Genomic DNA, 26,995 nt, shown 5'->3' with positions numbered 1-26,995 from the left:
GGTGGCTGAGACCTGAGAATCAAAGCTAACCCAGGCAGAAAAGTACATGAGACTCTTATTTCCAACTAACCACCAAAGAGTCACAAGTAGAACTGTGGCTCAAGTGGTATAGCATCAATCTTGAGCAATAAATTGAAGCAAAATCAACAAGGTCTGAGTTCAAAGCCCAGTATTGGCACCAAAAACAAAACATCTGAACAAAATGTTACGGAAACAGGATATAGGCTGCTTGCGTGCACTTTATGGGCTGAAGGAAAACCCCTGTACATTCCCAATACCCTAGCAATACTATTTCCATTTTCTCCCATTCTTTATAAACCTTCAGCCAGATCTGTCTATGCAATACATGGATATAAATCATGGAATATGGACTTGGTTGAAATAAGTCTTCCCAAAAGCTGAAGCCTTCATTCTCAGACCTGATTTGGAGACAGTCTTTGTAGAAGACCAACACAATGACAGAATTAAGATGGCCCCAAATTCCTTAAGACTGACATACTTCTAAAAGGTAGACTCATGACTGGGGCAAGGAGAGGTAAAAGGGACAGTGACAGAGAAGGTGAGTTTAAACAAGGCACATAGAACACATATATGTATAGATGGACATTTCAAAATGAAATACCCTTATACAACTAATTTGTGCTAATCCAAAATGGGGGGTGGGTAGGTAAGACAGGCTTAGACTGGAAACTGTGAGCCCCAAACACAGAGCCTGCTATGATTGGGTTTAGGTATCCACACCCCAGAATACAGGCAGTCATGGTAAATTCAAATATTGAGGTCCTGAGCCTCTAGACAGCAGTCACACAGGTTCTAGAAGACTCACCATTGGATGTTCTCATCTGTCTCCGGCAACCTACACGATCCAGCCCGATGGGGGTGCTCTGGGAGAAGGCGAAGGGCCTAAGGCGGGCTGACACAGCCTTGTAGGGGGGCACTTGATGAGCAGGCACTGGAGGCCTGGCTGCTGGCTGTGAAAGGAAATGAAAAGCTGTGAGAGGTGCCAGGAAGTCTCATCTTCCCCGCTTACCCCGCCCCATCTCCCCACACCCTCCTCCACCCCAACACCAAGGCACCCTGTGTTCTCACCTCAAAGGCACCCACAGATGTGACAGAAATTCTCCCAACCCTGCCTAGAGTAGCAGGCTGTGTCCCACTCAGCAGCAATGCGCTCTTCTCCCAAGTTAACTTTCCAGGCATATTTCATCTCAGTTCAGGGAGGTGGGTGGGGGAGGGGGGACATGTCAGAACACTGAGTGAAGGAGTGGGTCAGGTTAAGGAAAAGGGGATGGAGCACCTACAAGGTTGCAGTAGAAAGACAGGACAGCCTTGCCAGGAGACTGAGGCAACCTTTGGAGGAAATGAGGAACTGATACAAACTGCAACCTCAGTTTACCCACCCTACAGGAGCTTCAAATATCCCCACCAACACCACTGTGACACTTGTGGACTTAAAGAGAGGACTTGCTTAATACAAACTGACAGTTTAGGGCTTAGACATATAGTAAAACAGACATAAATAAAAATTTAAATTTATTATTTATTTTTGTGCTGGTACTGGTGCTTGAACTTAGAGTTTGGGTCTTGTACCTTAGCTTTTTTTGTTCAAGGCTGGGGCTCTACCACTTGAGTCACACCTCTACTTGAAGCTTTTGGCTAGTTAATTGGAGAAAAAGTCTCACAGATTTGCTGACTTGGCTGACTTTGAACTGTGATCCTCATAGTTCAACCTCCCAAGTAGCTGGGATTACAGGCATGAGCCACTGTTACCTGGCTAGAGAAGTGGTTCAGTGGTTAGTACCAGCTAGAATTTTTTAAGGCACTGAGTCTATTTCCAGCACTACAAACACTGAAAGAGAAGGATCATTTCATTTCTTTTTTTCTTTTAAATAAAAAGGCATTGTTTTGTTATCTTAACATTTTCTTGTGGTGGATTTTTCTCCCCAGTTCTGACTTTTGAACTCCAGGCCTGGGCACTGTCTCTTGGCTTATGTGCTCAAGTCTAGCACTCTATCACTGAAGCTATAACCTAATGTCTAGGTTTTTAGTAGTTAATTGGAAATAAGTGTCTCACAAACTTCCAGCCCAAACTGTGATCCTCAGCTCTCAGCTTCCTGAGTAGTTAATATTATAGAGAGCTTATTTATTTGTTTGTTTAAAACATCCAGGTATTGACTCATTGCCATGCTGGGTTGGAACCTAGGATGGCTAGCACAATAGCAAATAACCTATCACCAAGCTGCAGCCCCAGACCTTCCATTTCTTATGCATTTTCTTCCTGTTTTAACATTGTAACCATATGCCGCTCTTTCTTATCGCACCATTCACGATGTTCCCGATGTTCCCTGCATATGCTGGGCTCCCTTCCCCTTGTGAAAATCACAGCAAAGTCCAGCCAGAGTGCAGATCGCAGGGAAGAAGGCAGAGGGGTGAGCAGATGTCCAGATGTTAGATGGTTAGTGTGAATTCAAGCACAGGTTTCAGAATCAGAAGGAAAAGACCGGAAGCAGATGCTGGCACCATTCAGGAAGTAGGAAAAAAGAAAAGCACCTTCTGGTTTAGTTTGCAGAGAAGATACAGGTGGGCAGCTGAAAGGTCTTTGATGACCACTGTGGGCACATGCCAGATCTTACTTGGGTTAGCAGATTCTCGATGTCCTCCACCTGGCTGGTGCCATAGAAGCTGACCCCTCCTATCACGGATATGGGGCGCCTTCTCCGGCCTCCCTTGGTACAGCCTATGGAGCCATTGCTGTCCAGGTTGGTAGGGATCTTGCTCACTCCTGGTGCCCCATCCACGTGGTCTTCCCCCGGGGGATCCACAGCAATGGTGTCTTCGGGAATGGATAGACTTCGGTTGACCAGTTGGCCATAGTCAGACAGTGGCCGTGGCCGGGTGCGCCTTCCTGAGCCCCACCTCCTCTTGGAGATTCGGGGTGCCTCGGTGGGTTCCTCATTCTGCGTTGAACTGGGCTTCCAAGTGTCCTTAACCACCTTTTCAAACCAACAGGTTACATGAGCTCCTAGATCAAAGCAGGTGTCAACATCCTGCCAAGACCCTCTGACCGCCCTGGCCTCAGGCTCTCTTGACTGGCTTACCTAAAATCATTCTCACCAGTGTAACCCTATAATACAATGCAACAAACAAACCACCAAATCCATCTTTTTTGTATGTGCAAGTCCAGGGGCTTGAACTCAGGGCCTGGACATTGTTCCTGAGCTTGTGTGCTCAAAGCCAGTGCTCTGCACCTTAAGCCACAGCAACATTCCAGCTTTTAGGTGTCTCACTGGAGATAAGAGTTACACAAACTTTCTTGCCTAGACTAGCTTCAAATCATAGTTTTCAGATGTCAGCCTCTTGAGTAACGAGGATTACAGCCACCAGTGGCTGACTCAAATACAGCTAAGGCCAAGACAAACCTGGAATTAAATGTGATGTTTGGGAACCAATGATGAACTGCAAGAAGAGACATTAAGAAAGCCAGCAGCACTATGATGGAATAAAATGAAGTTATAACTATAACAGGCATTTCTAAAATATGTACATTGGGAAGTAATGAATGTGTAACACTATCCAAAACGGTCCTTGCAATAGTACTGTGTCAACTAAAAAGCTACTGCATAGCAAAAGGAATAGTCATTAGGCTAAAAAGACAAACTACAAAATGGAAGATCTTTGCCAGCTCTATATCTGACAAGGAACTAATTATCAGAATATACAGAGAGCTTAATGAACTAAACTCTTAAAGAATCAACAATCCCATTAATAAAAGGGCAAATACACTAAACACATAATTCTCAAAGGAAGTATAAATGGCCAGTATATATGGGAAGAAATGTTCAACAAACTTGGACAAAAAGGAAATGCAAATAAAACAAGACTGAGATTTCATCTCACCCCAACCAGAATGGGCATTATCTAGCCCGCAAAAAACAACAAATGCAAGCAAGGATGTTGGGAAAAAGAAATCCGCATATATTGCTGGTAGGAATGGAAACTAGTGCAATTACTATGAAATCGGTTATGGAGATTTTTCTTTTAAAAGAAACAACAAAACAAACAAACAAACAAAAAGCCATGAGCTGGGAGTTTGGCCTAGTGGTAGAGTGCTTACTTTGCATGCACAAAGACCTGGATTTGATTACTCAGTACTACATACATTGAAAAAGTCAAAAGTCGTGCTGTGGCTCAAGTGGTAGAGCTCTAGCCTTGAGAAAGCCCAAGGACAGTACTCAGGCCCTGAGCTCAAGCCCCAGAACTGGAAAAAATACTACTCCTGGTTATATATCCAAAGGAATCTAGGTCAGGATACTATAAGGCACCTGCATTTACATATACACATAATGACATGTGTGACTGTGTGACTGTTTGAGGGACATGGAGGAGGAGAGAGGGTACAAGAGTCACAATGTACATTCAAAATACATGACATCTATGCATGATAATGGAAGAAGGAAGCTCACCAAAAACTATTGAACAATAGAGAGGTAGAGAACCTGAAAAGACAGAACAATAGATAGAGTTAATCTGACATGATACATGCATTTGTGAAATACCATGGTATCACTCCTTTCATAATTAGCATACACTAAAGAAAATGAATGACAGCAAAGTACAACGGGCTCTGTTGGGAAAGGGGTGGTAACAGTAGGAGGGGGACAAATGGAAAGGGAAAATGAGGGTGAATATGGTCAAAGGACTTTATATACATGATTGTGTGCGTGCGCATGCGCGCGCATGTGTATGTGTGTGCATGTGCGTGTGTGTGTGTGTGTGTGTGTAAGAGAGAGAGAGAAAGAGAGAGAGTCCTTGAACCCAAGGTCTGGGCTTTGTCCCTGAGGTATTGTGCTCAAGGCTAGTGCCCTACCACTTTCACTTCCAAGTTTTTGGAAGTTTATTGGAGAGAAGAATCTCATGGATTTCCTGCTCAGGCTGGCTTTGAAGAGTAGTCCTCAGATCTCAGCTTCCTGAGTTGCTAGGCTTACAGGCATGAGCCACCAATACCTGCTCATATACTTGTTTGAAACAATGAAACCTACTGAAGTTTGAAAAAGGGAGGAAAAGGATGAGGGTGAGAATTTGACCAGAAAATAACATGCATGAATGGAAATAATACAATAAAACACTGTGTGCACTCAGTGGTCAAGGGTCCAGTCAGTTGTTCATTTCAGCCTCTAACGGGGCTAGAATCTGATTGTTGAGCCAAACCACTGAGGCAAAAGAAGACCTCCTAACTGCTAGCCATGTGGATTTGGACAAGTCACAACTACCCTAACTTTTCTGAATCTCAGATTTTGTTGCAGTGTGGTAGTCTGTGATATTGGTGATGGAACCCAGGACCTTGTGCATGCTAGGCAAGCACTCAACTAACTCAGCTCTAGCCCCAATCTCAAGATTTGGGACTGAACAAATCTGGAGACTTTTGACTCCCAGCTATGCATGATGGCACATTACAGAGTGTCTGTAATCCCAGCACTCACTAGGGAGGCTGAAGTAGAACTGAGTTCAAGAACAATGGGTTACATAGCATGTTGGAGGCCAGCCTAAACTACCTAATGGGACTCTGTCTCAAAAAAAAATTTTTTTTCTGTAATTCTATGACCAACAATGTCCCTGCCCCCACCTCAGTTCAGTGGTGCTACAGACTGAGCCAAGGGCTTCCTGTATGTTAAGTATGTACTCTACCACAGAGCGAAGCCTCAGATTTTTTTTTTTTAATTTTCAAATAATTTTTTTTCAAAGGCAAAGTAAAGGCCCTCAAAAGCACACGGTTTGGAACTGGGCAGACTTCTATATTGAGTCACTGTCTGGACCATAATCTAGCTTAGTAACCCTTGGACAAGTGACTGTGATCTGATGCTGGAGCTGTTAACAGGAGAATGTAAAGTCTCTACAAGGGCTGGGAATGTGCCTTAGTGATAGAGTGCTTGCCTAGCATGCATGAAATTCGATTCCTCAGTACCATATAAACAGAAAAGGCCAGAAGTGGTAGAGTAATAGCTCAAGTGATAGAGTATTAGCCTTGAGCCAAAAAAGCTCAAGGACAGAACTCAGGCCTGAGTTCAAGGACTGAGGGGAAAAAAGTCTACAGCTAATGCTAACACTTATAAACCCCTGCCACAGAGGAACCATCCCCATGGGGTGTGCCTGTCAGCAGAGAGATAAGATTCTATCTCAGCAGATCCCTCGGTCTGGGCACGAGAAGGGCTGATACAGAAACCAAATGAGCACAGAGCCAACAACAGATATAGCAAGTATTTGTGCAGGCCAGGCCCAGATGCCTTCTTCTCCTATTCTCTCTGTTCTGTCTATCTTCTGTCTGTCTCTCTCTCCATAGGGAGGTCAATGGAACAACCCACACCAGAAGGGATTCCTGCAGAGGTGATGACAGGGTATAAAGTTGAGGCACCTGTAGGCTAGGAGCTAAGACTAGCTAGGCCAGAAGACAGCTAAGTGGGAGAGAGGGTCCGAACAAGACACATTTCTTACCACAGACAACAGAAATCTGAAACAGGCTAATAATTTCAAGTCTGTTGCATGTAAACATTGACTAAGTAGCAACAGAAACACTTAACTGCTTTGTATCAAACTAAAATATTGTATCCCATAAATATGAGTCACCAGCCACAAAAGTTGTAATATAGAGCCAAAGAAGGCTGGGCACCGATGGCTCACACCTATAATTCTCACTGCTCAGGAGGCTGAGATCTAAAGACAGAAGTTGAGATATGAGGATCAGGGTCTTAAGTCAGTCAAGGAAGACAAGTCTGTGACTCTTACCTCCCATTTATCTAGCAAAAAGGCAGATGTAGAAGTATGGCCCAAGTGGTAGCTTTGAGGGAGAAAAATCTAAAGGACAGTGACCAGGCCTTGGAAAAATGGAAAGTAGAGCTGTGGCTCAAGTAGTTGAACATCAGCCTTGAACATAAAAAGCCCAGGCACTGAGTTCAAGCCCCACAATCACCAAAAGCAAAAAAAGCAACAACAAAAAGGAAGTTATAATCCTTTTCTGATTGACGTATGAAAACCAGATTATGGATGGTTATAGTAAATGGCCAAACCAATTCAAAAAAGTACCCAGAAAAACAAAGTTCATTTATATTATGACCTCCTGGAAAGAACATGCTAGAAAAACGGGTCAACAAAATCAGAGACAAAGAATATTCTAGCAAATGAATAGGTGGGGTTTGGGTTTGTTTTGGTTTTTTTTTTTTAAATCCGTTTAGACTTTTTTCTCTTATAGCTGGAGGACTTCATTTCTCTTGATTTTGTTCTTATGTAACATGCAGCCAGTTCTTTCTTACTAAAGAGAAAAACAAGGAAATACACCAGGAAGTAAAGTAATCAGAGCTAAGTAAAGGTAGGTGTGCCCAAAGCAGGCTATCTTGACTGCCATAGGGGGAAGGGAGGGAGAAATGGTCCCTTTCCCAACTTCTGTATACTGATGAGCTAAAACCCTATTTAAGTTAGACTTCTAGTGTTTATGCTCCTGATGGCATGAAAGGATAAAACAGGTTCTACTTGTGTGTGTGTGTGTGTGTGTGTGTGTGTGTGTGTATGTGTGTGTGTGTATGTGTGTGTGTGTACATGTGCGTGTGCACTTCCTGGTACTGGGGCTTGAACTCAAGGACTCCCTATCTCCCTTGTCTTTTCCTCAATGCTGGAGCCATACCTCCGCTTTCCATCTTTTTTGCTGGTTATTTGGAGAGTTTCTTGATCTTTATTGCCCAGGCTGGCTTAGAACTAGGGTCCTCAGATCTTAGCCTCCTGAGTAGGTAGCTCACAGGTGTGAGCCATCAGTGCCAGGTTCCTGACTCTAAAAGAAATCAGCTCTTTCAGGAGTTACAAAAGTTGCTTAACAGAATGAGACAGAAAACTGAAACATAGATTTTACTCTCAGAAAAACAAAAAGATAGTGGATTGGGATTGTGGCCTAGTGGTCGAGTGCTCAATTCCTCGGTACCACATATACACAAAAAAAGCTGATGGTGTGGCTCAAGTAGTAGAGCGCTAGCCTTGAGCAAAAAGTGCCCAAGGATAGCGCCCAGGCCCTGAGTACAAGCCCTAGGACTGGCAGGGTGGTGGGGGGGAGGTAAAGAACGAGTGGAGGGGGCTGGGTCTAAGCTAAGTAGAACACCTGCCTATCAAGCAAATGGCCCCGGGTTCAGTCCTCAGAACTACGAGAATAAAATAAAACACATCAGATCAAAGTGGATATCCTTCAGAATTATGCTCATATTCATGCACTGGTTCTCAGTCAGAAGAAAAGTAAATCCCTTACTTTAGAGGAAGAAGAAAAAACTCTAATGAGATATCATAAACTATTTTTTAAGCAAAAGTAATGTACTTCCAAAATACTGCTCAGGTTCAGATCCCCTGGAGTAGCCTGTCTATTACTCTAGGAAGGGGAAACACACAGAGACCAACAAATAACCTTCCCCACTCAGCTGACAACCTACCTCCGCCTCCGCCATGGGCAGGGGTGACCCGCAGACACACTGAAGGAATAAGCAGTTGACGACCATGCTCATGTTACCTTCCTTGGGCCAGCCTTCTTGGTCCTTCCAAGTTGGAATAAGGGCCAGGCAGAGCTTGGCCTAGCAACTCAGCAGGTCTAGTTCCCATCACTCCCAGACTCTTGAATGGCCAATTTCTACTAAGTCATAAAACTCTGTAAACAGACTCTGCCCCTTTTAACTCTTGCTTCTCCACATACTTTCAAAAGTACTTTCCCAGGCAATGGGCCTATGTGCTTCCTTTCTAGGATTTCATGACTCCCTTTGCAAATAGAAATAAGCAATACAGATTGGCCACAAAATACTTTCTTTCGGAAACACAATGAAAGTAAATTATTAACTCAAGGACCAAAAGAAAAAAAAAATAACTGCAGCCAGACACCTGTGGTTCTTGCCTGCAAGACAAATCTGAGACTCTTTTATCTCCAATTAAATAGCAAAAAGCCAGAAGTGCAGATGTGTTTCAAGTGGTAGAGACCTAGCTTGAATAAAGTAGATCAGGAGGAGGGTGGGATCTTGAGTTCAAATCCCAGTACTGGCAGGTACATGCACATGCGCGCGCGCGCGCACACACACACACACACACACACACACACACACACACACACACACACTATAAAATAACTTAATTTCACATTGTCCATTCGGACACATTACCTACAAAAAGTATAAGGACCACTCCAGGATATTGAAACAAAAGCCATATAACGAATGATTGTTGTCCTTAATGTACTATGTTGTCTCTCATCTCCTTTGCTGTCCCTTGGTTATCTCATATTGTTACAGTATCTCACTTTGTTATCTGATATATTGAATTTATTTGTATTTGGTTATTTGAAATTTGATAGGGAAGGGGGGAAAACCAAGATGGGTAGGGGTGTGGGGGGGGAGGGAAATGGGTACCAAGACATGTGAAAGGGTATCAATGTATGTGAATTAATGCACCTTCTATCTGGCAAATATCATGTAACCCTTTTACTAATTACAATAAAAAAAAGTATAAGGACCAATAAGCAAGAGTTGAGGGAGTCTGTGTCCCTCAGAAGGTGGGAGTCTGCCACTGTGCTCTAGGGTAGGTGTAAATGTGTTGACTTTGAGGCCAGATGCTAACAGATGCAATCAAGTTACAGTGTGGTCAGCCTAGATGAACTTTGGTCTAATCTAATGGTTGGTGTCTTTATTCATAAGGGGAACTAGACATAGACAAACACAACTGGGAGAAAAGAAGATAGAGACAGAGATGAAGTAATGCCAAAGGAATTTTTTTTTTGCCATTCCTTTGCTATTCAAAGGAATGCCAAATACACTAGCTGCCACCACACAACCTCCCACCCCCCAAAAAAGCAACAAGAAAAGAAAGGTTCCTTGGCTTCCCTGAGAGTTCTATGGGGAATGGGGCCTGCCAGTGCAGACCCAAAACCCTAAGAGGGAGTGTGTGTGTGTGTGTGTGTGTGTGTGTGTGTGTGTGTGTGTGTGTGTGTGTGTTGATCCTAGGGCTTGAACTCAATGTCCCTTAGCTGTTTTGCTCAAGGGTAGCGCTCCACCCCTTGAGCCACACCTCCACTTCTGGCTTTTTGCTGATAAACTGAGCTTAAGAGTCTCTTAGACTTTCCTGCCCGGGGCTGGCTTTGAACTACGACTATAACCCTCAGCCTCCTGAGTAGCCAGAAGTACAGGTATGAGTCAACAGTACCTGGTTACATCTGCTGTTTTAAGCTCTCCACTTGGTGGCAATTTGTTATGGCAATTCTAGTAAACTAATACAGGCAGGTAACTCAGAAGAAAAGATGATACGGGCATGGAAATGAAATATGCTTGGTGAGGATTTGGAAAAGAATTAAGCACAAGGGATTGTAAGAGAGCTAAGGTATTCACAATGCACAACAGGGCTGCAAGCTCACTTCTTCATTTCTGACTTGGAAGAGGGAAGGGAACACACCTGGGGATGCAGTAACTACACCAATGAAAAACTGTGAGCCTCCACTCCACAATCCTCCTCTCTCAGCCTCCTGAGTGCCGAGATGACAGGGGTATGTTGTGATTATCCTTGACTATCACCGTGCCTTGCTGAAAGCCGTAGCTTTTGAATGCCTATGTAAAGTGCCAGACCTGTGTCACAGACACACCACATAGAACTTAATCTCTACAACCCTGCAGTACTGTTTGTCACATGTACTGACTAAGACACTGGAGATAAAAGGGGGAGGAGAGGAAATGACTGTACATGTTTATAGAGCCAGAATGGAGAGAGACTGATTTTATAGCCCATCTGTCTGACTTCAAAGTCTCTTGTCCTTTCTTCTCGGTAACCCTTGACATACAGATTTTCTTTTTTTAGAAATACACATACTTGGAACTTACATGTACTGGGAATGTCATTTAGCCTCTGACTCAGGCTGCTCCAGGAAATCTGGTGGCACACTTTTTAGGATTACCTTGTGTATATGTATGCTACAACTGGGGCTTGAACTCAAGGCTCTGCACTTGCACTTTTTTTTCCGCCACTTAAAGCTGGTGGCTCTACTATCTGAGCTACACCTCCACTCCTAGTTTTTGCTGAGTAATTGGAGTCTCTGATTTTCCTGCTCAGGATGTCCTTGAATGGTGATCCTCAGATCTCCCCCTCCTGAGTTGATGGGAGTACAGGTGTGGCCATAGCAACAGGCTGGGATGGTGCATTTTGTGCAAGATAGGCAAGATCGCTCACATGAACAACACTCTCAGCCCAGTGTGTGTCATGAATTTTAAAAGCTTACTCCAGAGAGTATCAATATGATATACTGGGTGTAGCTAAGTAATAGAGTGCTCTCCAGCAGGCACGAGGTCATTAGTTCAGTTTCCAGCACTACACAAAAAGGAGGGAAGCCACTGCACTCCATATGTAAAAAGAATTCATAAACCAGACACCAATAGCTCCCACCTGTAACCCTAGCTACTCAAGAAGCTAAGATCTGATTCCTATCTCCAGCTAACCAGAAAAAAAGCTGTGGCTCAAGTGGTAGCGTGCTAGTCTTGAGAAAAGAAGGAGGAGAGAAAGGAGGAAGAGGAGAACAACAACTCAAAGACAGCATCTATGTCTTGAGTTCAAGACCCAGGACCCACACCAACAACTAAACTACTAAATTTCAGAGCAAGGCACAGTGGCCGAGGCCTGTGCTCTGAGCCACTAAAGAGGAAGGAAAGAACCCAGAATTTTAAGGACAACCTGAGCAACACCAGAAATCACACCAGACACCGACGACACACGCCTGTAACCTAAGCTACTCAGAAGGTTGAGATATGGGGATCATGGTTCAAAGCCAGTCTAGGCAGGAAAGTCTATGAGACTCTTCTAATTAACCAGCAAAAAGCCAAAAGTAAAGCTATATCTCAAGTGGTACCAGTCTTGAGTACAAGGGCTCAGTGCTGGGGTCCTGAGTTCAAGCCATAGTACTGGAACACCCCCTCACAAATGGCAACAAAAATATTTGATTCTCCTAATTTGATCATTATACCATATACATGTATCAAATGAAGATATTGTGCACCATAAAAATGCATGAATATTCCATGTGAGTATTTTGAAAAGTTGGCCAACTGGTAGAGCAGGATGAACTCAAGTCAAAACACTTGGCAAAGTGGCTCATTAGTTATGTGGTTGTGCAATTTTATTTTTATTTTTATTTTTTTAAAGATGGAATCTTGCTGTGTTGCCTAGGTTTTCCTTTGACTCCTGGGCCCAAGTCATCTCATCTCAGCCTTCTGAACACTGGGTCTAAAGCAGTGTGCAGCCATGCCCAGCTCCCCTTCTTTGCTGACATTTCACAAGGGACAATGCATTCCAGAAATGAGGAGGCACTGAAATACTTAAAAATTGTACACGTATTACCATTTCTTTAGGTCTATATTTTTAGAATAAGTCATTATTTTTTGTTGTTGTTAATTTTAAAGAGAAGCCAGTTACTAGATGAACCAGGCTGGCCTCTGGCTCCAAGGGCTGGGATTCCAGGCATGTGCCAGCACACCACAACTGACTTAGAGGTGTTTTGTTGTGTTTAGCATGATGGAGTTCTTCAGCCTTTCAAATATCAAGGACTCAGTCATAAACATCACTGTAAAAAGAGAATCTTTGTGTATAATAATGAGCATAAATGTTTCCGAGCAAGTGAAAAGTGTTTTTTAAAAGACATGAGTCAGAGAATGACTCAATTGTTAAAGTAAAATGCTCCTTTTAATCCATTTAGACCTTTATCTGGTCCCCTGATTTTATATTTCTGTAAGAAATCCTCTTGCAGGATTTTTTCCTGAAAATAAAAGGCAATCTGTTACCTGCTGGGTGAAGTTAAAATCCAAGTTCACAAGTCCAAACTGTGTCCTTCCTAATTATGGCCACATAGGCCTGACCCTATCTCCCACTTCTGTAACCTGTACAAGTTACGCTAACAAGCTCAGTGTTACTGGCTCAAATCTATAATCTTAGCTACTCAAGAGGCTGAGACCTGAGGATCACAGTTCAAAGTCAGCTCAGGCATACAAAATCTGTTGAGGTTTTTAAGCTCCAATTAACCTACAAAAAGCCACAAGTGGAGCCTTAACTCTCAGGGTAGAGAGCCAGCCTTGAGCAAAAAGATAATTAAGAGTACAACATCCCAAGTTCAAGACCTAGTACCACACCAAAAGAATAAAAGGAAAGAAAAAAGTGAGAATTCCACAGTAAAGCTGTCTTGGTATTGAACAAGATGGGAAAGAAACACTGTTCTTGTAGCACTGACAGTTATTAGCTGTTTCAATCTACAAGATGCTTCAAATGCCACAATAAAAAGAAATACAATAACCCCTCTCTCTCTCTCTCTCTCTCTCTCTCTCTCTCTTTCCTTTTAATTATTTTTTCTTGTGCTAGGCCTAGGTGCTGTGTGCCTGAACTATTTCGCTCAAGGCTAGCACTCTACCACTTAAGCCACAATTCAACTTCTGATTCTTTCTTTTTAATTGGAGATAAGTGTCTCATGGACTTTCCTGATCAGGCTGGCCTTGAACTCTGATCCTCAGATCTCAGCTTCCTGAGTAGCTGGGATTACAGGTGTGACCCACTGGTGCCTGGCAATACAAAACTCTCTTTGAATCAGCATCTTTCATGGGTTGATGGGTACTGAACTGCGTGCTGCTAATTAATTCCTAGGAAACAAAACAAACCCCAATGAGTCTTTTAACACAAAGAATTTCATCTATAAAAACTCTATTAGAGGGGCTGGGAGTTTGGCCTACTGGTAGAGTGCTTGCCTAGCATACACAAAGACCCAGGTTCGATTCCTTAATACTACATGCATAGAAAAAAAGCCACAAGTGGTGCTGTGGCTCAAGCAGTAGAGCTCTAGCCTTGAGAAAACCCAAGGACAGTGCTCAGGCCCTGAGTCCAAGCCCAGGACTGGCCAAAAAAAAAAATATATTGGAAAGGATGTAGATAAGAGTTTAAAATGTAAAGAAAAGTAATACAGGTAATTTTTAAAAAATGTGTCAACTCAATAAGTGCATACCCAAAGCTATGGACATGGTAATGGAAATATAAACATAACTATATAGACATAAAAACCTATGACTCTATAGACATAATGTTTTATTTCTTAATGTTTCTATGACATACAAACCCTTAGCCTAATTTTGATTAAGTTCTAAATACTAAGTCCCAGTGATTGTAAATAGAGAGTCCCTCCTTGAACACTTGTTTGTGAAACTTGTCATTTAAAATGATATAAAAATCAACATTAATAAATTTTTTAAAAATGTGTCAAAAATGAAAAAAGAACTCCGTACCCTAGAATCCTGCACACAGATATTAGGCCATAAACACCTTTGCAATAAAAGGTACAATAAAATAGACACCATATAAGGAATTTCATACATTAGATGCAATTACTTCATGCATGTGTATGTGTATGTGTTGTTGTTGTTGTTGTTGTACTGGGGCTTTAACTCAGGTACTAGATGCTGCCTGTAGCTTTTTCGTCAAGGTTGGTGCTCTACCACTTGATCCACACCTCCACTTTTAATATTTATTTATTTATTATTGCTATTTAATGGAGACAAAAGTCTCACCAACTCCTGCCCAGGCTGGCTCTGAATCGTGATCCTCAACATCTCACCCTCCCAAGGAGCTGGGATAATAGGCATAAGCCACCAACACCCAACTCCAAGTTGCTTTGGAACTCAGTAAAGGGAAATGTGACAGCTCCTATCTCTGCTAGCAGGCGGCATGATTCCTTGGCATTGAATGGGGGTCGGTGTAGCACAGGGGTCCCCAGAGGAGCAGCTGAACCATACTGGACAAGCATCCCTCTAACAGCAGTATCACAACAGGAGCCCCACCTGACTCCTTACCTCGTCCTCCTGCTCCTCTGCGCCTAGCTGAGGATGGGTGCCACTTTCCCCTCTACCCTCACTAGTATTTCGGGTGGGCACCCAGTCCTGGGAGGACCCAGATGCTGGCTCCATCAGTTCAAGATCTTCTGACCTATCTCCACCGTCCTCTGAACTCAGCGACAGTACAGTGAGACTGGTAGGGCACTTGGAACTTCCGGTCCCTGGGCTCTGAGGCTTGGGTGTGACGGGTGGCAGTGGAGTGAGAAGATGCCTAGGGTCAATGGCCTCATCAGAAGAGTCTTTGGTCCAGCCTTGTTGGTCATCAGGACTGGATGACAGGCTGCAGGCATGGTGCCTGGTGCTTTCCGATTGGTGGGAGCTCTCGGGTTTTAGAGGGACCACAGCAGTATCAACATCTATAGCAGAGCCCTGGGTAGTGGCTGGGCTGCGACTGGGGGCACTGGGCCTCCGGTCCTGCTCAGAGCTGCTGGACACACGTCTTGAATAGTCATCATGTAATCGGCTCTGTGTCTGTAGCCGAAGGCCTGCCTCTCCCGGAGCCTGAGGTCCAGTCTTGGGCACCTCTCTCTTCCACGAGGCATCTTTCACATTGCTCACTAGCTTTAGGACTCGATCAAAGTCCTTGGCCCTTATGGGGCTCTTCCAGCGTTTGGTCCTTCTCTCTGCCCCGCCAGCTTTCTCTGAGTCTGCAGAGGAGCTGCTTAAAGTTCTTTGGGACATGAGTTTGCTGTCTCCCGTCACCCGGAGATCAGCGAGATTGGACGTGGACTTCCGTTTGAAGGAACTCTTCTTCAGAAAGTTTAAACTGTCCGTGCTCTTGCTCCTTCTATACAAGCTGCTTTGGCTGTCTGGATCCCTCACCAGGATTTCACATAGGGTGGGTTCCTGGCTGGAGTGGGACAGGGGTTTGGCAGGGCCCTGGGAGAGAAGGGGCTTGTCAGAGTCCAGCAGGCTGATGCGGCCCAGGCCGTAGGCCCTGCGGATACTGCGAGATCGGTGTGTGCTTCTCTGGAAGGCATCCTCCTCCTCTGGATCTGAACAATCAGACACGGCCCCCTCCCCTACATTGGAGCCCCTATTGGCATGACTTTCCTCAATGGAACCATTCTGGACAGCACTGCTCATATCCTGCTCCCACACTTCCTCTTTGGAAGAATCTGCCCCCTCCCGGTTCTGAATTCCTTGCAAGACAGATGACTTCAATTTTTTAAAAGATCCCATCTTTCTGAAGGATGCCAGGGCATTCCACGTGGAAGAATTTCCCACCAGGACCACAGAGTGGGGCCTCTCCGGGTGGGCACTCATTCTCTTCCGGTTTACAGAGAAAAGGCGCACTAGCTTGGAAGAAGGGCTGAGCCTGGTTTCTGGACCTTCGGTGTCATTGCCCTGGCTGTGTCTGCACCCTCCATTCTGAAACACTGGGGAAGTCACCATCTTGAGGTCTTTAGGGTCAGAGGCTGAACAAGGGGCAGCAGGATCTTGCCCATGGCCATCTTGGGCTGTGGTCATGGTCTTCAGGCTGGGCATCTGTGGCCACAGGGCAGCCAGGTTCAGATGGCGCCGGGCATCTCTGTTTGGGGGTCGCAGGTCCACATGGTCACCTCCAAGGCCTCCGGGCCAGCTCTCACACCTGCTCTGCACATCGGGGTCCCCAGACTCCAGCACCACCTGCCACAGAAAAAAAAAAAAAAAAAAAAAAAAGGATTCAAATTGCAAAATTGCAACCATTTAGCCACTCTACCAAAATGTGGACATTTAGCCACTCTACAATCAGAAGGGAATTGTTTGGTCTATCGATTCGAAACAAGAATAGTACAAAGGGTGGCTTCCATACAGGGCCGAGCTAACAAATACTATTTTGCAATTGACACCTTGGGGCTAGGGTTTTTTTTTTCCTGTTTGTTTTGACAGTTCACTTGATAATAAATTGAAGAATGCAAGTCTGTTAAAAAAAAAAAAAGCTGGGTGCTACTTTGAGCAAAAAAAGCTCAGAGACAGTGCTCAGGCCCTGCATTCTACATAATAGTAAGATAAATTAGCTGAAGCCTGTTTTAACTAAAAGCTTTGGGGGAAGAAGGAAGCTGTTGGAATGATGATGTCAAGGTATTATGGAAGATTGTCTTCTATCCAGGCATGATGATACACACCTGCATTTCCTGTATGAGAGGCTGAGACAGTGGGATTGAGGGTTGGAGGCTACGTGATGAGATTTTATCTCGATTTTTTAAAAGAAAACATAAAGACTGTATTCTCTTTATTTGAATTGCAAGGATCTTTTATTATCAAATACCCAAACATATTTACATTTGGGCACTAGTGGCTCATGTCTGTAATCCTCGCTACTCAGAAGTTTGTGAGACTCGTATCTCCAATTAACCACCAGAAAACTCGAAATGGCCCCGTGGCTCAAAGTGGTAGAATATTAGCCTTGAGCAGAAGAGCTCAGGGACAGCACCCAGGCCCAGCTACTCAGAAGGCTGAAATCTGAGGATCATAATTTAAAACCAGTTGAGAGAGAAGTCCAGGAGACTTTTTTTTCCCAGTCCTGGGCTTGAGCTCAGGGCCTGAGCACTGAGCACTGTCCTTGGACTTTCTCAAGGCTACCACTTGAGCCTCAGCACCACTTCCAGCTTTTTTGTATGTATGTGGTACCAAGGAATCAAACCCGAGTCTTTGTGCGTGCTAGGCAAGCACTCTATCACTAGGTCAAACTCCCAGCCCCACCAGGAGACTCTTACATCCAATTAATCAGCAAAAGGCTAGAAATGGAAAGCTTGACGTAAGTGGTAGGGCACTAGCCTTACGCAGAAAAGCCAAGCTCCAGCACTGGACACACACACACACACACACACACACACACACACACACACCCCAGAAACCTAAACAGCAAGGAGACAAACACAGCTGGGATTCACACCCAAGCATCTGACACCAACTTCATCACTTCATGACTGGCGAATCAAATTCCAGCTTTCATCAGTTGCCTATCCTTGCCATTACCTTCAAGGAATATTCAGTGCAGGAGAGGAAAGGAAAGTGTAAAAAGACCTTGAGGTTAGCTCTCTATCCTTCTCAAATGTAGAATTTAGCCTTATACAAAGAGAACTATGTCTTACCTGCTCTGTATCTTAACTTCTTTTTTGTGTGTGCTGGCCCTGAAGCTTGAACTTGAGACCTAGATGTGTCTCTGAGCTATTTTTATTCAAGGCTAGTGCTCTACCACTTGGGCCACAGCTCCACTTCTGGCTCTTTGAGTAATTTATGGAAGGTAAGAGTCTCATGGACTTTCCTGTCCAGGCTGGCTTTGAACTACGATCCTCTGCCTCTTGAGTAGCTAGGATTACAGGCATGAGTCATAGCACTAGGCCTAAGAAAAGTCTTGAATCATTTCCCAAGTGAGACCAGATGTAAAATGTAACATGTTCCAAAATAAGTCCAACATTCAGTGTCATCTGCCTTCACCAACTCAGGGAAGTGTGATTATTTTTGTTTCAGAAACCTGAAATGAACCAGAGAACTTAAACATTTAAATCGGCTGGCAACCACTGACAGACAGTAGTTAGAAATGATTGTCTCCAGACTTGCTTACATTGGACATACAAGAAAGAGAATTCCTGCTTTGCAGCTGGGCTGGACAACTATAGATATCACCACTAGAGGGCACTATAAGACCTACAATCCAATTAAATTTAATTTTGAATAAGGTGACTTCAAGATGCTTATGGAAGAGTCACGCAGATAGATCCAGTAACAGATCCAGATATAAAAGTTCTGGGGATGGCTGGGAATTTGGCCTAGTGGTAGAGTGCTTGCCTAGCATGCACAAGGACCCAGGTTTGATTCCTCAGTACCACATACATAGCAAAAAGCCGGAAGTGGTACTGTGGCTCAAGTGGTAGAGCTCTAGCCTTGAGAAAGTCCAAGGGCAGTGCTCAGGCCCTGAGTTCAAGCCCCACAACTGGCAAAAACCCCAAAAATCCTGGATATGACATGCAAGGTCAGGCTGAAAAGACTGGTTTAAGGGTATTTAGATGGGTGCAAGGTTGAAATGGATGAGAAGTAAAAAGAGGACAAAGAAGATGTGGGGAGAATGGAATGAAAAAAAAAAGAGAGAAATGGGTATTTTGCCTATCCTTTGAATATTTTTCAGTTCCCTGGTCTGGATTTCATTAAATTGACTTTCTTTGAAAAAAAAAAAAAAGACCTATAATCCCTTTGTTAAGGGAACCAGAAGATCTCAAAATCCAGACAAGCACTTGATTTAAATCATGTTGGATAGTTTGTGAATGTTTCATGGAAGACACTGGGTGCTAGTGGCTCATACCTGTAATCCTAGATACTCAGGAGGCTTGGATTGAGGGCAAAGGTTTTAAGCCAGCTAAGGCAGGAAAGTCCAAGAAACTCTCATCTCCAATTAATCAACAAAAAGCTGGAAGTAGAGCTGGGCACCTGGCATACTGGCATAGAGCTGGGCATACTAGCAACTTAGGAAGGTGAGCTCTAAGGAGCACAGTTCAGAGTCAACCTGGGCAGAAAAACTTATAAAAGTTTATGAGACTCATCTCCAATAAACTACAAAAAAAAAAAAAAGCTGGAAGTAGCGCTGTGGCTCAAGTGATCAAGTGCTAATTTTGAGCAAAAACAAAGGTCAAGGACAGCATCCGGGCCCTGACTTCAAGTTCCAGGGCTGATACAAAATAAAACAAGCCAAAACTAGAATCTCCCAGGAGAGATGGGGGTAGGGAGTATGGGAAGGGTTCAGGGATAGAGGAAGAAGGGAAGGAAGAAAGAAAAGAAACCAAAAGAGTTATGCCTAAATACTAAACTTAGTAACGTCACTTAACCCTCATTAAGTCCCAGTTCAGTAATCTGCACCATCTATAAAATAGGTACCTGCAGCTGGTGCAGTGGCTCAAGTAGTTGAGTGTTTGCTTAGCAAATACAAGGACTAAGTTCAAATCCTAGTTCTGCCCAAAAGAAGGATGTGTTCACAAGTGGTAGCTTACCTACCCTGAATTCAAACTCTACTATTTGTGTCTTGTATCAACCAACTGGTCAATTTATGAGCTTCTGTGGGCACCAGGATCAGAGCAGGCCCTATAATGTACTCCAGACAACAAGAAATGGGCAAGAACACCAGGTACCAGTGGCAGGCAGTGGGCTGGGATGAGGCCTAAGGAGTTGCCCAGGATATGGGAACTCTGAAGGCTGAAACTGGGGCGGTCCTTATCAACCTGCACGCCAGAAGCAGAACAGCAGAGATGGAGGATGGTCAGTATAATGAAGGGAAAGTGGGTTTGGAAATTTCTACTAATCTGATCAATAAAAGAACAAGTGCATTAAAGACAATTCTCCAACAACAGTTGTGGCTCATGCCTGTAATCATAGCTACTCGGGAGGCTGAGATCTGAGGATAATGGTTCAAAGCCAGGCCTAAAAGAAAAGTCCACATGACTCATCTCCAATTAACCACCACTAAGCCACAGTAGCATTGTGACTCAAGTGGTAGAGCACCAGCTTTAGGTGGAAAAGCTAAGGGACAGCACCAGGGCCCTGAGTTCAAGCCCCAGTATACACACACACACACACACACACACACACACACACACACACACACACACACACGCACGCTACTCATAACTTGTTGTTTTGTTCATGAGCTCAACACTGTTTTACGCTAGTTACAATGAAAGTGAAAATCATAGAAAGCAAGCTTTTCCCGGAATCTCTGAATAACATACCAAGTCACATTATTTACAAGTAGTACTTTAACCTCTCAACTGACAAGGGTTGCAATTCAATTAGTGCATTTATAGCAAATCTGGTAAATTATAGGAGCTGTGCCAGACAGAACTACAAGAAAGAATTTTAATTGGGGATATTATGAAATAACGCTGGGGATAAGCTGGATTCTGAGTATGTCAACTTTATAATAGAATATTTCTTCCCAGTCACATCAAGGATTCTATAGCCAGATGCCAGTGGCTCATCCCTTAATCCTAGCTGCTCTGGAGATAGGAGGGTTGTGGTTCAAAACCACTTGGACAGGAAAGTCTATGAGACTCTTATCACCAATTAACCAGAAAAAAGTCATAAGTAGAGCTGTAGTACAAGTGATATAGCTCAGGAACCAGGCTATGAATTCAAGAAATGACCAAAACATTTAAATGAATACTTAAAATTCAGAAATACATATCAGGTAAAACTGATAAGCAAGATTTTTATAACATGTTGATAGAAATTGTAAGAAATGGATACTTAGCCAGTGCTGGTAACACTGGTAGCTCATGCATGTGATTCTAGCTACTTAAGGCATGAGGAGAACAGCATGAAACCAGCCCAGGCAGGGAAATCCATGAGTGTTTTTCTCTCGAATTAAGCAGCAAGAAGTTGGAAGCAGAGGTGTGGCTCAAGCAGATAGAGTGCCTGCCTTGAGTGAAAAAGCCATGTTAAGAATGAAAGATCCTGACCAGGAGAATAGCCTAGTGGTAGAGTGTTCGCCTAGCATGCACAAAGCCCTGGGTTCGATTTCTTAGTACCACATACTCAGAAAAAGCTGGATGTGGTGGTGTGACTCAAGTGGCAGGGTACTAGCCTTCAGCAAGAAGTGTCTAAGGCAGTGCCCAGGCCCTGAGTACAAGCACCAGGACTGGGTTGGGGCGGGGCGGGGGAGGGGGGGTGTTAGAATGAAAGGTCCTGAGTTAAGCCCCCATAAAAATGAAAGTTAAACAAATAAAAATGAAAATGTAACACTGGATGAAAGCATACTGAACTACGAAATGCTGAATGAAGCCTAAATCCCCTGACTCGTAGTGCAAGGGAACATTTGAGATCAAGTCCCAAGAGGACAGAACCCAGTACCTGGTGAGAATGAAAACTTGATAACCGTCTTCTCCGCCCCTGCCCCCTTCTCTCAGTTTTACTTTCCATCTCTTCAGTTATGCTCAGACAAATGATTTAGGGGGGAAAAAATGTCTTCCAGGCTCTAGTGGCTCCAGCCTATAATCCTAGCTACTTAAGAGCTGAGATCTGAGGTACAAAGCTAAGCCAAGAAAGGCTTTTTTTTTTTTTTTTTTTGTGGGTCCTAGGGCTTGAACTTTGGGCCTGGGTGCTGTCCCTAAGCTCTTCAGCTCAAGGTTAGTGCTCTGCCACTTTGAGCCACAACACCACTTCCAGTTTTCAGGTGGTTAATTGGAGATAAAAGCTTCAAGGACTTTTGTGCCTGGGCTGGCTTTGCACCATGTTCCTTAGATCTTACCTTCCAGAGTAGCTAGGATGATAGGTGTGAGCCACTGGCACCTGGCTAAGAGACTCTTATTTCCAATTAACCACTCCCTCCAAAAAGCTAGAAATGCAGCTCTGGTTCAAGTGGTAAATACTAGTTTTGAGAAAACAAAAAAACACAAACAGAAAAACTAAGGGCCAACACTCAAGCCCTGAATTCAAGATCCAACACTAACTAAATAAAAAAGAGAAGGCCTCTCACCCATGGATCTATATAGCAGGTCTCCTGTACAAGTGTGTGTTAGAGAAAGGGTACTTCAGAGGATCCAGGAGCCTTCACTTACATAGTCAATCAACTGAACATGAGCGTGCCTGCCTGGAATCCCAGCCCAGGAGGGAGGCTAGGCAAGAGGATCCCAAGTTGGAGGCCAGTCTAGGGAACATATTAATTCCAGACTAGCCTTGACTACAAAATGAAACTGAAAGAAGCATCATCTAAGTGAAATGCCTTAAATATGGAAATATATTTTTTTAAATTAAAAACCCTCAATATGAGCAGCTAGGTAAGATTGGGAAAGAGGCCAGTTTTCTCTAAGCATGTGACTGACTGTTTGGCTTGCTTCTCTGGGTTACTGGGCTAAACCACATTCCTATGGGCCCGGCTGGTGTTTCCCTGACAGAGGTGAATGTTTGCTTTGTCAGTTCTATTGGGTGATGGGGTAGAGAAAAGGAGGATTTGTAAAGGTACATTTTAGACCTAAGAAGAAGAAAATCATCCTTTTATCTCTGAAATTGGGGGGTGGGGAGCAGGGAGCAGCGGAGCAGGCAGGTAATGTTTTCTTCCTTGGGCAAAATGCCCAATTCTCAATAAGATCTCTACACCCACTCCTAAACTTAGGGGTGCAATGAAGCCTGCATGGAAATCTGCCAACTACAACTCTGAAGATAGCTTTGTCTTCACTTCCTGGAATGCAGCCCCTGTCTTCCACTTGCCTCATGGAGTAAAGCCACAGTTCCTCTCCAGGACTAACCAATGGCCTACAATCAATGCCAAGAATGACGTCACCACAGAGCCCAGGACACTGTGCATTGGCCAATTCAAAGCCATGAGTGTTTTCCAGATGGGTGGCTCTAATCTTGGAGGCCCTTTGAAGGTCATTGGAGCAAAAACAATGTCTGCTTGCTGGAGGCAGCAGGGCCTGAATATGAAAGCTTGCGTCACAGAGTTCACAAGCTTGGACAGCCTGTTGGTACAGTCGACAAAGAAGCCACTAAGAGGGCCTGGTCCCCATGCATCCAGGATTTAACCAGATGGATGTGTACTGCTTTCATTTAGTTTTTTTTATTTTATTTATATTTATTTTGTGCCAGATTTGGGTCTTGAATTCAGGGCCTGGGTGCTGTCCCTAAGCTTTTGTGCTCAAAGCTAGCACTCAACTACTTGTGCCACACCTCTACTTCTGGCTTTTTGGGTGCTTTATTGAAGAGAAGAGTGTCACAGGTTTGCTGTCCTGGCTGGTTTTGAATAACAGTCCGTAGATGGCAGCCTCTGAGGAACTAGGATTGCAAGGATGAGCCAGCAGTACCTAGCTGTACTGCTTTTGTGTAAGAGTATGTTTATGGTAACAGCCCAGATGCCCTACAATGGATGAGTGGATCCAAAAAATGTGGTTCCTACATACAGTAAGATTTTACATTGCCATTAGAAACAATAATATAGGAATTACATTACATGGAAATGGATGGACCTAGAAAAATCAAGTTAAGTGAGGTAAGCCAAGTTCAGAGAGAAAAATGATGCATGATTCCTCTCATATGCAGAAGCTAGATATAATATACACTGAAACACAGCAAATCATACAGGACTCTAGGGATTCACACACAATGATTCCAAAGAAGGTTAATCCTAGGAGAGGAACATAAAAGTGCAATGTCTGTGTGCCTCTGATCATATAAAATTTATCAGCCAGTTGCTGGTGGTTCACGCCTATAATCCCAGCTACTCAGGAAGCTGAGATCTGAGGATGGCAGTTCTAAGCCAGCCTGGGCTGGAAAGTCTGTGAGACTCATTAGTTAACCACCAGAAAACCAGATGTAGTGCTGCGGCTCAAGTGGTAGACTGCTAGCCTTTAGCACGAGGGCTCAGGGACAGTGTCCAGGCCCCTGAGTTCAAGCCCCAGAACACACACATGCACGTATGTACACACACACACACTGAAACTTAACTGCCTTTGTCTGAAGAGAAATTAAGAGGTGGTAGGGTCAGGAGGACTCAACCAAATGAGTCACTGTGAAACTACCTTCACTACTGTAAGGATGATTTTAATCCCAACAGTCCTACCTAGGGCAGGAATCCTGATGCAATGAGTTGGAGGGTTTGCAGCAGTCCCTGCCCTGGTTGCCCCTGGGGTGGTTATAAGCAGCTGAGTGCCACTGGCAGCTACAGGCACCTGGGGAAGAAACCACTGATAGTCATCATTTGAAATGGAGTAAAGCAGAAAGGAAAGGCAGAGAGTCACTCAGATGGAGCCAAGAAGTTCCTGTGTGTGTGTGTGTGTGTGTGTGTGTGTGTGTGTGTGTGTACTGGGGCTTCACTGAACAGGGTTGTGTTCTCACATCTGACTTTTCTGTTCAAGGCTATTACTCTACAACTTGAGCTAAGATTCCAATTCTAACTATTTAACTGGTGAACTAGAGCTAAGAGTCTCTCAAATTTGTCTGTCCTGGCTACCTTCAAATGGTGATACTCAGATCTCAGCTGGATAAGAAGTTAGGATTTATAGTTGTGACCACCAGTACCCCCAGTACCCAGCTTTTCTGCCTTTGGTTTGACACCTGACCAACTAGCCAGTCAGCAAAATGACTTGAAATACAGACAGTGGCTCTAAAGCTTCTGCCTATACAACTCAAAAAAGCAATGTAAGGGGAGTTGAGTTGATGGTAGTGATGCCTCGCCCCATAGCCCTTGAGGGCTTGCCTAGCATGCATGAAGACCCGGTTGTTCCAAAGGTTCAAGTTTATTCCCATCACCCAGCAGAGAATGGGAAACCAAACTACCTGAACTGCTATGTATCTACGTTACATCCACCTCAGGTTAAAATACAACTGTTGAAGAATGGACAAAAGGGAAACAACATTGAACAGTCAGAGCTGGCGTTTGGCAGGGACTGGTCTTGCTATCTTCTGATCCACACTGAGTTCACTCCCAATGACAAGGATGAATATGCATGCAAAGTTTCTCACTCCTCCCTGGAGAAGCCCCTCCCAGTTAAATGGGACCGAGACAACTAATCAGCATCCTGGAGACTTGAAAAGATGACTGGTCTAATTGGAAATGCTTATATTAATATTGATATCGTTGTATACCTCATATGTCAAGTAAAGAGGTTATAACCGTAAATACGGGTGTCATCTACTCTCTATTTCCACTTTGGGCATTATCTGTATGTGTATCTCACTATAGACCAGACTTTCAAAAATAAATTGAAGACAAAAAAAAGCAATGTGAAAAAAAGCCAAATTATTATCCATATGCTTACCTTGACAATAATTTATGTCACTGATCTATTAAGGATCCTTATTAGAGGAGGAGATAATGAGAAAGCATCACTGCCAAGGCCAACTCCAGGTTCAGCAGCAGAGACTTTGATAAAGAAAATCTCACCATAAAACCAGGAGCTAGCTGTGTGCTGATCCTAACTACCCAGGAGGATGAAATCTGAAGATCACGGTTCAAAGCCAGCCCAGGCAGGAAAGTCTGTGAGACTCTTATCTCCAACTAACCACCAGAAAACTGGAAGTGGTGCTGTGGCTCAAACTGACAGAACACCAGCCTTCATAAAGCTCAGGGCAAACACCCAGGCTCTGAGTTCAAGCTCTGACAAGAAGAGAGATGAGGGGGCAGAGGCGGTGAGGGAGGAGGGGGAGGAAGGGGAGGAGGAGACGACGAAGAATAAGAATAAGAATAAGAAGAAGAAGAAGAAGAAGAAGAAGAAGAAGAAGAAGAAGAAGAAGGGGCCGGGAGTTTGGCCTAGTGGTTAAAATGCTTGCCTTGCATGCATGACGACCCGGGTTCGATTCCTCGGTACCATATACATAGAAAAAAGCCAGAGGTGGTGCTGAGGCTCAAGTGGTAGAGCTCTAGCCTTGAGAAAGTCCAAGGACAGTGCTCAGGCCCTGAGCTCAAGCCCAGGACTGGCAAAAAAAAAAAAAAAAGAGGAGGAGGAGGAAGAGGAAGAGGAGGAGGAAGAAGAAGATGATGACAATCCTGGGGCTTGAACTCAGAGCCTGGGCATCATCTCTTTGCTTTTTTGCACAATACTAGCATTCTACCATTTGAGCCACAGATTGGAGATAACAGTCTCATAGACTCTCCTTCCCAGGCTCGCTTCGGATCTCAGGCTCCTGAGTAGCTAGGTTACATGTATGAGCAATTGGCACCTGGCTACACTTTAGATTTCTCTTCCTTTGCCAAATGCCCTGCACTGAACACAGGGCTCGGATGCTTCAGCTCTACCCAGTTCTGTTCATGAGGTAAGTACACATATCACAGCACTCAGATCTTCTGCCAGTGCCTTGCTCCCTTTTATGGCTGGAAACTGCTTTCCTTGTATAATAAGAAATATGCAGAGATGAAAGACAAAAGAAGAGCCTGACAACTTTGACAAGTCTCTTTCTCCTACCTCTGTCTTTAGACACTGCATCTATTATTTTTCAAAGTTTCCATCCTCCCACTCCCTCCAACGCTTAAACCTCAATTTTGATGTTCATCTCCAATTTATGCATATAAAAGAAGCCACAGGCACTTCCTAATATGATAGCTTATAGCACCCACCCACGGAATGAAAACACAGAAATGTATGTCTCTGAGGCTGACAGGGGTATCTCACCACTACTGG

General features: G+C 44.0%; 1 protein-coding gene across 2 annotated transcripts in view; it reads right to left on the bottom strand.

The window, feature by feature from the left end:
- The window catches only part of Spata13 (spermatogenesis associated 13), a 122,694-nt gene that overhangs the window by 54,846 nt on the left and 40,853 nt on the right, over window positions 1-26,995 (bottom strand). The window contains exons 2-4 of one of the 2 annotated variants that reach the window (XM_090342392.1): window positions 14,871-16,541; window positions 2,634-2,993; window positions 827-971 (exon numbers count right to left, since the gene is read on the bottom strand). In XM_090342392.1, the coding sequence (XP_090198518.1) occupies window positions 827-971; window positions 2,634-2,993; window positions 14,871-16,400 (2,035 nt within the window). In that variant the 5' untranslated portion in view covers window positions 16,401-16,541. Of the gene's footprint in view, window positions 1-826; window positions 972-2,633; window positions 2,994-14,870; window positions 16,542-26,995 lie in introns of those variants that run through there. The other variant, XM_090342391.1, reaches the window with a different exon arrangement.

Source organism: Megascapheus bottae, chromosome 11, assembly GCF_031878675.1.
Source record: "Megascapheus bottae isolate mThoBot1 chromosome 11, mThoBot2.hap1, whole genome shotgun sequence".
NCBI classification, from domain to species: domain Eukaryota; kingdom Metazoa; phylum Chordata; class Mammalia; order Rodentia; family Geomyidae; genus Megascapheus; species Megascapheus bottae.
This window is presented reverse-complemented; position numbering and strand designations above follow the sequence as displayed.